Below are 14,733 nucleotides of genomic sequence, written 5' to 3' on the forward strand. Positions count from 1 at the left end.
GGTGAGATGGGGACTGACCTCCCAGCCCTTTCTGGGGCTTCCCCCTTTCACAACCCCTCCCACGTCTTTGGGGAGGTGTGGACTGTCCTTTCCCCAACCCCTTATCTGTTCCTTTGCCCAAGAGCTTCACTGAAGGAACCGCTGCTGTGATGAAATCTATCCGGTTTTATCAAAGGGATTAGCCAGGATTCTGTTAGCAAAACATCATTGTTTCCGATGTTGTACTGCTTTGCTAGGAAATATTTCCAAAGGAAATGAAAGAAACAGCCACTGTGGGATGAAATGAAATGAAATAAACAGCCCCTCTGCTGAAGTCCTGCCGAATCCTGGTCTTGTTCAGCAAGATGTCCCAGGCCTGAGATGTTCTCTTCAAATCAGTGTTTTTTTGGGGCTTTTCCTCTAGCATCACGGCTGGAGCAGCTTAACTGCTCTGAGTTCAGTCCTCTTACTTGCATCCCAGCAGGCTAAGCCACACGCTAATTTGGGGGTAAAAATCAAAACAGAGTAGGGAGCTTGGCTTTGCACAGACTATCTGGAATATGTGGATTACGACCAGATGCTAGCATATGAACTCAGACACAGGCTGATCCTTTTGCCTTCACCTAAAATGTGGAGCACACCATGTAAAGCTCTCTGAACTCTTTTCCCTCTATCATATGCCAACAGCAGAGTTCTCTGAGCTCCCTGTCTCTATAGACCGGGAGCAAAAAGTGCTGAAACCTTGGGAGAAAGACTGTTTTTGTGCAGCGCATCTGATCTGCTCATGTGCTGAGCCACATAAACACCTCCCCTGTGTGCCTGTCACCGGATGGCTTCTAGCCTAGACTGGCAAGCCCCAGATGTTGAAAACACTGCAAGAAGTTCCAAGCGGGCAAATTCCTCGTTCCAGTTCCTGTGCCTGAGCTTGGCAACTGGCTCTGCTTTGCACACCTGGAAACATTACGGCCCAACCTCGTTTTTAAAGACTGTACATCTCCCTTCTGCCCATTAAATATGACATTTGCTCAGTATACTTTATTGCAATAATACCAGGTCAGTTAGAGAGGCTGCAAAATTCACTTGCTGGCAGTAAACACTTCTACTCTTGTGTCTGCACAGGGAATGCCGTTTTCTCTTCTTATGGCTTGAGAGGGCAGTAGTTATTCTGGAGGCTGGAATGGCAGTCGCCTGCCTGACCTTTTGTGAAAACCAGGGGCAGCTGAGCTCATGGAAATATCACTCCTCGTCTAAACGCACGTACCCGCAGCGCAAGTGGTGGGTCTGTAGTCTCTCTGAACCAAACCAGCACTGGGTATGGACTGAATGGGCTATACTACCTCACGTTTCAATACTTGCTTTTAAATAGCTCACGTAACGCGTCACAGAGGTTTGACTGCACAGTCACGATTTTTGCTTTGGACTACCTGGCCCTCTGTCTCTTGGACACGAACAGGTACATGTTGCTAATTAAGACAGAAGAAACACAAATGTACAAGCAGAGAGAAAAAGGCAGAGGGAGCTCATACAGCTTCTGAGAGAAGCACTCCCCAGGTTTCGGTGCTCTCAATGGCAAGCCAGAGATGCCCCCTCTCCCGTACTGCTTGCTCCTTCCCTTCAATATCCCCAGCTGCCCGTTGAATGGGTGTGCAGAGACACTCGCTGCGGCAAGAGGAGATACACCTTGCTTCGTCAGTCTTGCCACACAAACCGTTTGCCGGACCCGAAGAGAGCCCTCACGGTAACCCAGCGAGAGGATGCAGAAGATGCTTCGGAAGCGGTCAGCGAATACATACGCAGGAAGGCATGGGAGAAGCGCATCGTTAGGCTCTCTACAAACGAGGGGCTCGCTCTGGCCCTCAGCCACGCATGTGCCAGGGGCAGCCTCCTTCGTGGAGCCTGGTGCTTCGCGTGTGGCTGAGGGCTGGGACACGCTAGCCTGCCGGAGCAGGGTGGGAGCGCAGGAGGGCTGGAGAGGAGCAGCGTGGCTGGCTCAGAGACTGAGGCAACGCAGCTCCTCTGCAGAAAAGCAGTGGGCAAAGCAAGAGCATCTCTTGACATCACTGGAGAAAGCCGCCATGCTCATCAGCCAGCCAAGCCGGAGAGGACTGCCCCTCGTGTCACATCCCCAGCTGAGCGCAACCAAGCTGTTTCACCGCCTGTGTTTCTCCTAAACTAAAAGCATCTGCCAATGTACCTGTCCCCTCTGCCAAACAGGCACTCGGGGAAAGACAATTACCACCTCCACTCAACCTCTGCCTCCACCCTCTTCACATGATCTCTAACAGAGATGTCAGCAAAGCCCTAGCACAGTTTCTGGGTCCCCCACAATCTCGTTGTGCACCATTTTGAAGGTGTCAATGAACAAGTCCATCCACTCTTGCCGCTCATTTCCAGTGGCAAACTTGGCTTTTTCGGCGGTAAAGGCCAAAGTGGCCACCAGCTGGGTGTACATGCTGGGGTCCTGGGTATCCCGCGTGGAGTTTAGGAACTGGGCGATCGAATGTATGGTGCTGGGGAAATCTATGTTGACCCCCTCTTCCATGGGGCGGAAAATAAGTGGGTTTATGTTCCCAGGGTTCCTGTCATCTGCAAGTGAGCGTCAAAAGAATATTTTCAGGGCTTGCTAGCAATGGCTGTGTCTCTGAAAGCTACCTGGCTTTCCTACGTGCACTGCATCAGAGAAGAACAGAGCTAACGAGGACAGAGAAGTAAAGACCAAAGCCAGATTTTAAATCTTTCTGCCACGTTTATGTCTGAGGAACCGTGGGATTTGTACTGAAATCACTCACACATCAACTGAGAGACCTCAGAAAATTACATGAAACCTTAACTGCCCAGTTCCTTCCTACTCATCCAGCATAGGCACAGTGGAGAAAGAGCAGTGCTCAGGAAGAGGGCCATGGGGTCCAACTTCCTTCTGCATATGGGATTCAGCCATCATGTACCTTTGAGCTCTGCTATGTGCAAACTATACACATGATGCCGTACAGCCAGAAAGACATCTAAGGGACAGCATTATGTGAACTCCTTGCCTGGCACTCAGCCCGCTGTGCTTTGGCTAGAGTCACTGCCCTGCAGTGTGCAATGCTCCTGTGCGGTGTCCGGGCTAGTCAGGACCCCGAGAGCCTCCATCTCTACCTGGCTGCGCTGAACTTTTAAATTCGAATAAAATCCCAAAGCTCAAAGCAAAGCCTTTTGCGTGGGTTAGAAAGAGCCTCACAGAGCATCATGCGGTTTCTGTCGAAGCAAGTGGTCAGTTCAGATTTGCTCAGCATTTAACCCATTTAACACTCTAGCATCCTGTTAGCACCGCCGTAATCGATGGGTGGTAACAGGGAGACAAAGGTCTGCCCTGAAAACAGGAAGACCTGCATTTCCTTAGGCAAAGCACTGAGGCAGCATGCCTTCATCTGCAGATGTGAACCCGAAGTGGCGACATGCCTGGCTCTGCAAGGCAGCAGGAGGAAGCCGGGGTGTATGTAATACCTGTCCCTCTCTGTGCTCTGCTGGCAATACCCAGGATGGAGCCGGGGTACCTGGCATGAGCAATTGATTTGCTCCTTAAAGTGCCAGGACTGCAACTCTGACGGCCATGGGGCCAAGAACAGGGCTGGGTGTAGCTGCTTCCCTGACCTGAACCTGTCTGGCCTGTCTATGACTGGACACACACATTGGATGTGCACGAAGCTCACTCACATACCCTGCGAAGGGCACCGTCTCCATCCAAAGGGTTTGCATGTGAATTGGCACCAACTCTTGAGATGTTCTCGGAGAACCAGAGGAAGCTGAGCACTGAGCAGAGAAGCCCCAGGCCCTGTCACGTGCCTTATGTCACATCCCATCCAACATGTTCCCTTGCCACTACGCAAATGTGATCATTGCAAATCCTTCTAGATGATGACGGCAACGCATCACGGACTGTCCAGTGCGGCGGGTGGAAGGCGCTTTGCCCGAAGGCCGCTCAATCCCTGGGTATCGCTTAAAACTTGGTCTACCAGGCCTAGCACAGATCCTTGCACACCAGGACAACTTTTGCCCATGCTGAGATGGGTGTACTGGCACTTTCACAGGAGGCCCACACCTACCCAGCCATGTCACTCCACCTCCCCTGTCCTCTGGGGTGCAGGTGTAGGGCCTGCACTTGACCTGGCCTGCCTACGGCATGGCTTGAGGGATTCGCCCAAGGGGAAAGCCCTCAGATGCCTCCTCAAGCCATTTATGTTCTGGTCCCTAGGACTGTCAGGTACCAGCAAACTGTTCTCACCTTGCATCAGGAACAGAAACACCCAAGTGCACTACAGGGAAAGGACTGCCAGCTTCGCCTTGCTTTGGAGGGCTTTGATGGCCCAAGCCTAGGAGAACATGAGTGCGGCACTGCTTGGGTCAGTCTCTCCTGCAGTGTTCCTCAGAAACGGGGAGGCTGCAAAGACCAAAACCTTTGAAGACACCTGAGCAGTCACCAGTGTGGCATGGGGAAGTCGCCTCCTTGTGCACGGATCCGCAGGACAAAGCTCCTCAGAGGACACTGCAGAGGAGCCTGCGTGGATAGCTCAGCATCACGGTTGGACATTGTGCTCTCTGCACGGCCAGGTGCAGATAGTCAAAATACTAGTGAGAGATTTTAGACAGGAATAATTATAGCTTTTCTGTCTTCAGATTTCTGAGCATCCTGGGACCAGTTTTCCTTTGCTTTGTATGGAAACAAAGGGACTTCCTTGAAACTGAAATTTGAGATTCTGTATAAAACTGAGTTGAAGCTGGGGACTTTCACAAAAACATTCACGGCAAGAGTAGAGATAAAAATTGCAAGAACTGGCAAAACTTTGTCCCCTATAAGCTTTGTGAATATCAGCAAATAGTGCATCTATTGTATTTAAACAGGCACAGAGACTCAGACAGACAGGATCTCTAGGAATTCAGGTTGCAGATCCTCCCCTTAACAAGCAAAATGTGATCAAGTAAAGCTACCTGCAGCGAGCAGCAGCCGTCTCCTTTATACCAGAGGATCCTTAAAGCCTTTTTCCTTTAATCCAACACCTTGAGTTAATTGTTAATTAAATACAGCCAGCGTTAGAGAAGCCAAAGCTTTGGGTCCACTACGGTGTCATTTTCCAAATGGTCCCTACCCCCTGCTCTGCCCTTGTCACTCCCAAGGAGCGTCCTGGCCAGTGCTGCAGGTTGGGCTCTGCATTACAAAGGTCACACGGGTGGGAGAGTTTAGCAAGGGGGTTTTGACGTGATGTATAACAGAGACATGGAACAAGTGAGAAATTAATTGCCGAGTTTGGAGGTCAAAACCTGGTGGCTCCCAGGAATTGGGACAGGGAGAAACATCCGGGCTGAGCCATGCTGGTGCACTAACATGGTGCACTCATACCTACCTGTGCAGAGAACTCAGAGAGACAGGAAAAGAGCAGGAGATGAAACCCTGGAGCCTCTCCTCATGTCAAGTAACACTATTTCCCGAACTCCTGCCATCCAGAGGGAATGAACAGGGTTGCACACCCCCCTCCTGCTCCTGAGCTTTGTGCACTCTCCCCCGGACCTACCCCTTTGTGCAGGTGGCATGAAGCTACTCGTAATGTTTACCTGTCTGACAGGGCAGCTCAGGGCAGACGATCTGTGGATCTGGAAGGAAAAGAAACAAGGAAAACTGAGTGATGTGCTGCCATCCCCCTTCACGGCTTGCACAGTCAGGGTGGCAGGGTGAGGTGTCTCATAAGGGGACAGGACTCCAAAGGACTGCCCCAAAAGGCTGGCCCGTATCTGAGGAAGGACTCTTTATCCAGGGCTACATAAAGGTCAGTCCCCACCATGAATGTCCCAGCTTATGAGCTGTTGGCCAACCTGCTGAGACACAGCATCTCTGCAATCGTTGCAATGCACCATATATGCCCCCCACCCCAAACCCTAGGGGTGAAAACTCCAGTTCCAGTAAGAACTGTGCAAGGACAGGTACAGACCTGGGCAGAGCACGTCCTCCATCTTGTCAATGAATTCCTCTGCCACCAGGTCTGAGAAGAGCCTCATCTTCTGGACTCGCTGGGGTTCATTGCAGGCGATGGAGACCAGGGTCTCGCTCTGTTCTGGCTGATCAAACATGTCTCCAATGCCAATGGTGTTGACGACCACATCTCTACCGCAAAGAGCCCCTAGGTTCTTGTCGTCATCCCGGGGGTCGTAGCGCCCATCCGTGATCACCACAGCAAACACTTGGGCTTTCTCTCGCTTGCTTTCCTTGATGAGCTTGTTGTAGGCAAACTGAAGGGCAGATGGTGTCCAGGTGCCTCCAGCAATCCACTCCAGGCGCTTCACTGCTTCCTTGAAGCTCGACAGTGAATCAATGCGCTCATCATCAAGCTTGATGGCTTCGAAGGTCCCCTCGTGACTGTACTGCACCACCCCAACACGGGCACCTGCCAATGAAGCGTCACGTTACTTGGCTTTGCATCCTCAGTGAAAAGTGGAGAAAGTCAGCAAACTTTCATAGCGGCAAAGAGCTGCCCGATTGGCCTACGAAGCTGGGAAGGGAAGATGGAAGAGCAGAAACTGCTGCGAAAATGCTGGACAGATGGATTGCAGCCCAGGGCAGCTACAGACAAACGTGGAAGCTGGAACATTTTTCTCAATTCGTTTGGCAGCAGAGTGCCAGCCACAGCTTGCTTTCACGTGGAGGGGCGTCCAGTACACCTGGAATCGACTGCCCCAGGGGTGGAAACACAGCCCCACCGTTTGCCATGAATAAGCAGGCATGCCATGGCCCCTATCATCATAGACCCTTTTCTTTTCCCCGTGCCCCACTCTGTCCCCACACAGTCCAGACCTGTCTGCGACTTGGGGTCCTTGGCAATAGAGCCCAGCCGGCTGACCACATTGACAACAAAATTTTTCTCCAGGGTGAAGTTGGTGTAGCCAATACTCTCCGAGCTGTCTATGACAAACATGATGTCCAGGGCACCGCAGCGCTTCTCACAGTCTGAAGAGAGGGACAGAAGGCAGAAAACACAAAGGTCAATGATGGTGGGAACAAGAGCCACCAGGGCAGAAGAGACCACCTATGGGAAGACGGAGAAAGTTAGCATCACACCAAGCATCCACAGGGTTTGGGATGCCGCCCGCAGCCAGCAGCATAGGGAGGATTTTATATGCATCTTTCTGACGATGTATATCGAAAGAAACCTTTTTGATCTTGCTGAGTAACACACTCTATCCTATCATCTGGACCATGCAACTCTATATTACAGCTCACTGCTCCTGCGATAGCAGAGCTAAATTTTGGGAGGTAAGCCCCTGCAGTGCCACCACACTCAGCGGTGGGCTGGGACTGGGGTGAGTGGGGAAGGACTTCCCATGCTGTCTTCTCTGCAGGGTGCAGCACCGTGCAGAGCAGCAAGGAGGCTGCTGTGCCGGCGGCTCAGTGCAAAGGGCAGCTCACGGGGCAGAGCTCCCTCAAGGGAGCTGCTGAAGAAGGCGGCAGCCTCTGGTGACCCCCTTTCCCCATCCCTCGAGTGGTCGTTCCCCTGCCCTGGGGAGAGGCGATGGTCCACTCACCACAGCATCCGCACGTCTCTCGCACGTAGGTCATCACATCGCAGTCCTGCCAGCAAAGGGGTGCAGGGTGAATGCTTCCCTCCACTTACGCAGCGGCCACCCCCTCTAAGGAAAAGGCTTCCCTTTCCCTTCCCACCCTGCAGACCCCCTCCCCTCTTTCCTTGGCTCCCCTGGGAAGCCACAGGCCACCTCTGCTGGGCAGCATCAGGACCTGATGCCTTGTTCTCTTCCCAGGTTGTGCACGGCAAAGCCATGGTTGCCCCAGGAGGAAGAGCACTGGGGGCTGCAGAGCAGTGCTACTTACAGTCAGACCAGGATCTCCTGGTGGGCCAGGGGTCCCCTGCAAGGAGAGCACAGGGATTTCAGGCACAGCTTTCCCATGGGTTCCCTTTTTGGGAACTAGATGTCAGAACCGTCAAAAACATGGCTTTTTGCAGAGGGTTGCCATGGGAAGGGTGGGAGAGCCTCATGGGGAGCCAGCAGACACGTCTGGCAGCTGGTGTCCCCTCCAGCAAGTCCTGCTGCGGGGAGACCCGCTGGGGTCCGCTGAGCTTTAGAGCATCAAGGAGAAGTGGGGAGGAGAGGAGGGAGCTGGAGCATCTGCTCAGACACGGTGGCATGGTACTGTACCTCGGGGCCTGCTTCACCAGTTGGACCGCGGGGTCCAGGCTCCCCTCCTGAGCCAGGATCACCCTGGGGAAGAAACCAGGAAGGGTCAAATATTTCCCTGGCAAGGCTGGGGATGCAGCCGCTGGCGTTCAGGGCTCCTCCTGACCCCCTCGTCAGGCACAGCCCCGCTAAGCGTGGTCACCAGCCTGCCACAGCTGAGCCTGGGGACGCAGGGCAGGCAGGAGAGCGGGCAGCGCCGTCCCCAGCACACCCTGGCAGAGGTGTGGGAGGGGGACACTGACCCCGCGGGCAGTAAGGGAAGTCTGCTTACCGGTTCCCCCTTCTCTCCTTTGGTCCCTTGCGCTCCTTTTGGTCCAAGCTCACCTCTTACTCCCTGCTCAAAGGAAGGAGAAACAGATCCAGCACGGAGCACATCTGGATGTGCTCAGGCAGAGGCAGTACTGCTATGAGCCTGTCAAAAACACGCGCCTGCCTGGCCCGGGAGAGTACCCTCTAAACCAGCAGCTCAGCGCAGAGCAAATAAATGGTGTTTACATAGGCATTAACTAAGAATAAAGAAGTTTTGCAAAGCATATTTCAGATGGTTTCAAAAGGAGATGGGCTTGGGAGATACACCCAGGCTCCGCAGCTGCAGGGAATAGCCAGTGCAGCTGCAGGCAGGACAGGCTCCTCGGCCACGCACCCGGAGGGTCGGGTGACAACTACTCGGCATTTCAGTCAGTACAAAAAACAGGCGACGGAGACAAACACACTCACCTTGGGTCCTGGCTGCCCCTTCTCACCCTTGTCACCCTGCGAAGGAAGAGGAGGGGGAGGTCAGCACCCGACCGGTACCGTCCCCGCCGCCGTGCACGCATACATCCGAAGTTTGCAGTGAGGGGCACAAAGCTGCACAGCAGGTGTAGCTTCAGGCTGATGGTTGGGGTGGTGAGCGCAGCCACCTCCCCATCACCGCCATCGAGGCTGGTGTCCCCAGCACCTCTGCCACGAGGCTGGTGGAGCTGCGGCCAGGTTCAGTCCCGGTGTTCAACCCCCATCACCCCCTTTGCGGGCTCCATGTTTTTGTGACCCTGATCATTTGTCTTCCTCCTTCCCTCTTCTCCCAGGCTGCTCAGCTCCAACAGCAACCTCCACCAAAACAGGCTTCCTCGCCGCATGTCCATCTGCGCTGGACGAGGCGTACGTACCTGCGGTCCTCTGGGTCCAGGGTAGCTAAAGCCAGGTCTGCCTCTGTCACCCTTTGGTAGAAAAAAAATGAGCCGTCAGAAACCAAACCCGGCCTTTCTGACCTGGCAATGCCAGTGACAGTCAGAGCCGTTTTCATCTTCTCTCGGGGTGAGACACCACCAGGAGCCGTGACTTCTGCAGCTGGCCCTGAAACTTTGGGAACGGCTGTGCGGAGCAAGGCTTCGCAGGGTCTTGGGGACGTCACGTGCCAGGGACACCCCTGAATCTGTGCAGGGTGAGGGATGTGATCAGAGCTGCCCTGGCCAGAGCAAGACCTACATCTCTATCCCATAGGGAGGCTCAGGTTTGAGCCATTCAGTTTCCAAGGCACACAAGCTTCTGCAGTGGAAACTGCCTTTTTTAAAAAAAAAAACAAAAAAAAACACAAAAATACCCTTTCAAATGCAGAGTTGCATTCAGGGACTTTACCTTTGGTCCTGGTGGTCCGGCGTCACCTCTTGGGCCCAAGTCACCAGGATCCCCACGCGATCCCTGCAGGATAGTGTTGGGGAAAGCGGAGGGAGCGGGTGAGGATGTTCCCTGCAGCTCTCTGGCCGCACAGGGGACCGTGCTGGAGAAACCAGCTCTGGAGACGATGCTGCGGGACCATCTCCCCTCCCGATGAGGTTACTGTGATAGTGACTGATCCAGTGCTTGGGTTCCCGCATCCCGTGGAGCCACACGGATGTCACGGCACTACTGCCACAGTGGGGTGCTGGACTAACCACAGACCTGGTACAAATGGGCACCCGGGGAGCCCCATCCTTCCTCGCCCCGTGACCCGCTCTGACGTGGTCCCTTCCATGTTGTCATAGGAACACCTGGGACCGGGACGGATGGAGAAGCAGGGACTCCTGGGTCCTGCAATTTCTCCTTGCCCCGGGAAGGGCTAGCCAGGGGCCTCTGGGCTAATTTTTGAGCCTCCCTGAGAGAAGGTCAGGCAGGGTCCCCTCGGGAGAGACAGTGCAGCCAGCTTATGTCAGTAGGGCAAGCTCTCACCGCAGAGGGAGGACATGGTCACACAGATGCTCCAGGATGACTTACTATCTTGCCTGGCTCTCCCACAGCACCTGAAGGGCCTCGGGGTCCTGGCAGTCCTTGGTCTCCCTGCAAAGCAAAGCAAGACGCAAGAAGGTACAGAGGCAGGTACAGGCAGGTGTGCATGAGGAGGAAAGCTGAGTGAGCTGCCCTGGATGGTAGCAGCACTCTCCCTCCCTCCTGGCTGTCACCAACCCCTGCTCTGTGCTTACCCTTGCTCCTTTGCTTCCAACCTCGCCGGGCAGGCCACGAGGACCCTCTGGACCGGGATCTCCCTGTGAGGAGGGTAAAGAAATTCCTGGTCAGGGATGTCTCCAATGCTGTTGGTGTGCATGGCAGCGCTCCTTGGAGCGAGGAGGCGTGATGCAGTTCTCAAATCTGGTGTTTCTTGGCTTGAAACACAATGTCAGGGCAGTGTGCCCTCTGAACATGTCTCTTAGCCTTGAGCTTTGCTGCCCTTCACCCCCTCTCTGGATCAAGCCCTGGAAGAGGAGGCTGTACCTGCCGCCACCAGGGCAGGCAGCGGGCACAGTGGGAGCAGAGCACAGATGCAGAGCCCACTGGGATCTGCAATTCCCAGCTCTGGTGTTGGACACTTCACGGCTGGGCAGTAGCGCATCACACACACATCAGTCCCGTTCACCTTGGGCTCATTTGCAATGGTCTGGGCAGTTGCTTTACTCACCCTTTCTCCTTTGGCCCCAGGAGTGCCTTTGCTGCCTTTCGCCCCCGGATCTCCACGTCGACCCTTGGCAGACACAGAAAGTCACATAAATGGGATGCGAAGGTGGATGCTACCTGAACGGTGACGCCTGGCTGCCCTGCCTTCTCCCTTCTGGCCCAAGAGACGTCTCCTTGCCCCCTTAGCGAGCATGTGCCTGGCAGCAGGGGAGCAGGGATGGCCATGGTGGCACTGCTTGGGGGATCTTGCCTTTGGTTTTTGGGAAGCCACAGCCAGACTATTCTTTCAGGAGGGTGGTCACCGCAGTGACCACAAACGCTCACGGTTCATTCCCTCAGGGTTAAAGGCTCTGCTTTACTTCCAGCTCATCCGGCGTTGCTTCCCCCACCAGATCTCACACAAGGACACAACCTGGCTGGGCTCTTGGTGCTGGTGGAGCTGCGCTGCTGTATTCTGCCAGGGAACATCATCTCCAACCCGCTCCCCAAATTTTGCAGTGCCCCATCACATTAGCTTGGGTCTGCGTGGCACCATTGATGTCTTGGCGTTGCCCTTTTCAGAGAGCTTTACTGTAAGGGCCACCAGATCTCCACTCTGTGAGCTCCTGCAAGAAGCCAGCAGTTTGGGGAACTTGCTAGAGTACAGCCAAAGGGTCCCTGGGCATCCACAGAGGCATTTGTGGTTATGAGGGAATACAGGATGCTTCTCTAAGGTGAAATGGTTAACATCAGGCTTAGGACTATGGAATTAGAGCTCTGTGAAGATGGGGGAGACAAGGAGATCAGCATCTGCACATCTTTCGGGATCCAGAAGGCAGGGTAGGCAGGCTAAACGGGGGAGTTTCTCAGCGCTCATCCATGAAACTGCATCAGGCTCCCGTGGCGTGCCCACTGTCCAGGGACCCATTCAGACACTTACAGGCTCTCCTTTGGGTCCAGGAGGTCCCGCTTCACCTTTTGTTCCCTTGCTTCCAGTAGGCCCTTGAGCTCCAGGGTTGCCTGGAAGTCCCTTGGAGAAGAAAAAGAAATATGATTTGCCAGAAGGGAGGTCAAGGTGCACACACACACCTCTTGCCCTGTGTCAAGCAGTCCACCCTTGAGCAGAGGTGTGTATGAGCACACAACTTATACTTGCACACACTCACCATGCCTACATGTCAAAGCTATGTGCACAGGCTCCAGCCTTGGAGCAGTGCGATGCTGTGTCGCCTTTCCTCTGCCAACCAGTGCAAAGGCTTGTCAACTCTTCCTTACGGCATCTGTCCAGCCCTGCCTAAAGCCGGACGGCTATTTCAGCCTCCTCCACTGTCTCTGAAGTAACTGGCCATCAGCATAGCAACCCCTTTGGCTATACGGTCAAGGGCAGTGGGTAAAGCCTGCGCTAGATCTCTGAGCAATTAATCGTTAAAGTTTACTCACATGAATAAAAACAGCCTGCAAAAACTGGCACTGCCACAAACACTGAGGAAGTCATGAGACTGTGGCAGGGGAAACCACAGCCAAACAGGGCCTTTCTACCCAAGAGAAGATGGGAAGAGGAGGAAAGATGCAATGCAATGGATCGGCTAGAAAGGTAAATCCTCCTAAGTCTGTTTTGCCTGCTTTTCTCTGCCCTGGACAAATGCTCACGACCCATTCTCATTTTGTTCTGGGCAGCTGCAGGGATGTTGCGCGGTCCCCTCTCCTGTTGCCCACATGATGTTTCCCACCGTACTGGTGGGGACACGCGTGGTGGGAGAGCTCACTCAGCCACCCAGGGGCTCGTGCTGTCTCCGTGCTGGTGGGCTAATTTGCAGAATCACCAGGATGCATTGGCGAGCAGTCATTTTTATACTGCACCTGCCCTGTGACCAGCAGCTGATACTGCTCCGGCTCCGTGCCACGTGGAGCAGACCCTAGTAAGACACTGCAGACATCTAAATGCTGCATGAACCTACCGGGCTTCCTTTTTCTCCTGGAGGTCCCAGGGGTCCGCTGCGACCAGGCCGGCCAGGATCTCCCTGAAACAGCCAGAGAGCAATGGTCATTGCCTGCATCATCACCAGCATGCTGTTGCGCACCACTGATGTGCGCTATGAGGAGCCCAAGGAGCAGGGCCAGCAAGGCTCTTCCCTCGGCTCCTGTGTCTGGTGATGGAATCCAGACCTCAGAGCTTATGGGCTCCATGAGTAGCGAAGGATTTAAGAGTAAATACAGGCAATGATGTTTAGCTGTCCCCACCGATGGCCTCTGCCTACACTCTCTGCTCGCTGTTCAGAGCACTTGTACCTTTATGCCTTCATCTCCTCTTTCACCTTGGTCTCCTGCATCTCCTGGGTAGCCATCAGGGCCCTAGAGAGGGAAACGACAAAGAACCACACATTTTGCAGTGGCAACAATATCCATTTTCCCTGCAGAATAAATCAACTGGCTCACAAAGTTGCTCTAGAGACTAAAACAGTTTTTGCTTGTGGCTAGTGTTGATGAAAGGAGCAGCTCCTCCTCTCTATGTGGAGGGAAGGGACACTGGGGGATCCCAGCTTACTTGCCCGTGGAAAGGAGGCACGAAAAAATCAGGCTGTGCTCCCCATTCTGGGGATCCCACGCCTGGGATCAGATCATGCAATCGGTAGGAAAATGGCCATCCTTTGGCCATCCTTCTACATGTGCAACTCATTCAGCAGCTGCACAACCAATGTGCCAAATGAAAGAGTAAAGCGTTCCTACCTTGTCACCGGGGTCTCCCTTGCAGCCCGGTGGTCCAATTCTCCCCAGCTTGCCCTGGAGAGATAGCATTCAAAAGGAAAAGACAGAGAAGCTGTAGGTGTCAGAAGGGAAAAGACGGCTTTTCTTGTTAACAGTTACTAATTTTTAACATCATCTGCTGACCATACCTGTCATCAGCTAGAGAATAAATAGCAAGTGTATTCCTTAAACAGGAGTGTGGTGTGCAGAGACAAACGGAGGAGGAGAAAGTAGCCTGAAAGCCCCGAGTGGCAGCACGGGTGTTGGTGGGAATTCGAGCACGCTCATCCCACACACGTGCCCTGGGCGATGGACACGTCCCTTGAGGCTGGATTTGGTGGCCACTTACGTCCACGGTTGTGCTGGTCCTCCGTCGTGCATCTCGCGTCAGCGCAGCTCAGGTCTGCAGTAACCGTGCTGCCTGACGGACGCTGTGAGAGCAGTGACCGCCTTGCTCTGCGCCCCAAAACGGCTTTGCCGCCAGCGCTTAGACAGCTCGCCCCGGCTAGGGAGCGGTGGTGACCGAACGACTTTTGTGTTTTAGAGCTTCAGCAGGCATTTTAGGAGCGGGAAGAAGAACTGGTATTATCTCACAGATGTACTTGGCTGGGTATACGAGAAAGTGCAGAGCGAAACCCATGTGTGCTGGCCGGCAGACAAAGCCAGTTGAAATAACCTCAAATTAGGCTATCCCGCTGCGGTGCATCTGCGTGGCATGCAGATCTAAGGGAGGTCGTGGCCCTCTACACTCACCATAGAGGGGACAGAGGATTTCAGGGACTTCGTTACAAGGTACTTGAACCTGGCTTTAGGGCTTTAATATTAAGAACAAGCAGTAGCTTAGAGACGAAACTTCAGATTCTGTGATGAACTGCCTTGAAAACCAAATTTCTGCAAAGCTTG

At 53.9% G+C, this 14,733-nt stretch overlaps 1 protein-coding gene across 2 annotated transcripts in view; it reads right to left on the minus strand.

Annotated features, from left to right (window-relative positions):
* COL6A2 (collagen type VI alpha 2 chain) overlaps positions 1-14,733 on the minus strand; it is a 29,043-nt gene that overhangs the window by 4,505 nt on the left and 9,805 nt on the right. Inside the window, exons 11-28 of one of the 2 annotated variants that reach the window (XM_050899515.1) lie at positions 13,813-13,866; positions 13,375-13,437; positions 13,044-13,106; positions 12,026-12,115; positions 11,111-11,173; positions 10,638-10,700; positions 10,432-10,494; positions 9,817-9,879; positions 9,348-9,398; positions 8,917-8,952; positions 8,471-8,533; positions 8,161-8,223; positions 7,835-7,870; positions 7,531-7,576; positions 6,803-6,955; positions 5,943-6,395; positions 5,569-5,607; positions 117-2,565 (exon numbers count right to left, since the gene is read on the minus strand). In XM_050899515.1, coding sequence (XP_050755472.1) covers positions 2,270-2,565; positions 5,569-5,607; positions 5,943-6,395; positions 6,803-6,955; positions 7,531-7,576; positions 7,835-7,870; positions 8,161-8,223; positions 8,471-8,533; positions 8,917-8,952; positions 9,348-9,398; positions 9,817-9,879; positions 10,432-10,494; positions 10,638-10,700; positions 11,111-11,173; positions 12,026-12,115; positions 13,044-13,106; positions 13,375-13,437; positions 13,813-13,866 — 1,758 coding nt within the window. In that variant the 3' untranslated portion in view covers positions 117-2,269. Of the gene's footprint in view, positions 1-116; positions 2,566-5,568; positions 5,608-5,942; positions 6,396-6,802; positions 6,956-7,530; positions 7,577-7,834; positions 7,871-8,160; positions 8,224-8,470; positions 8,534-8,916; positions 8,953-9,347; positions 9,399-9,816; positions 9,880-10,431; positions 10,495-10,637; positions 10,701-11,110; positions 11,174-12,025; positions 12,116-13,043; positions 13,107-13,374; positions 13,438-13,812; positions 13,867-14,733 lie in introns of those variants that run through there. The other variant, XM_050899514.1, reaches the window with a different exon arrangement.

This window comes from Gymnogyps californianus, chromosome 7 (genome assembly GCF_018139145.2).
Source record: "Gymnogyps californianus isolate 813 chromosome 7, ASM1813914v2, whole genome shotgun sequence".
NCBI lineage: Eukaryota > Metazoa > Chordata > Aves > Accipitriformes > Cathartidae > Gymnogyps > Gymnogyps californianus.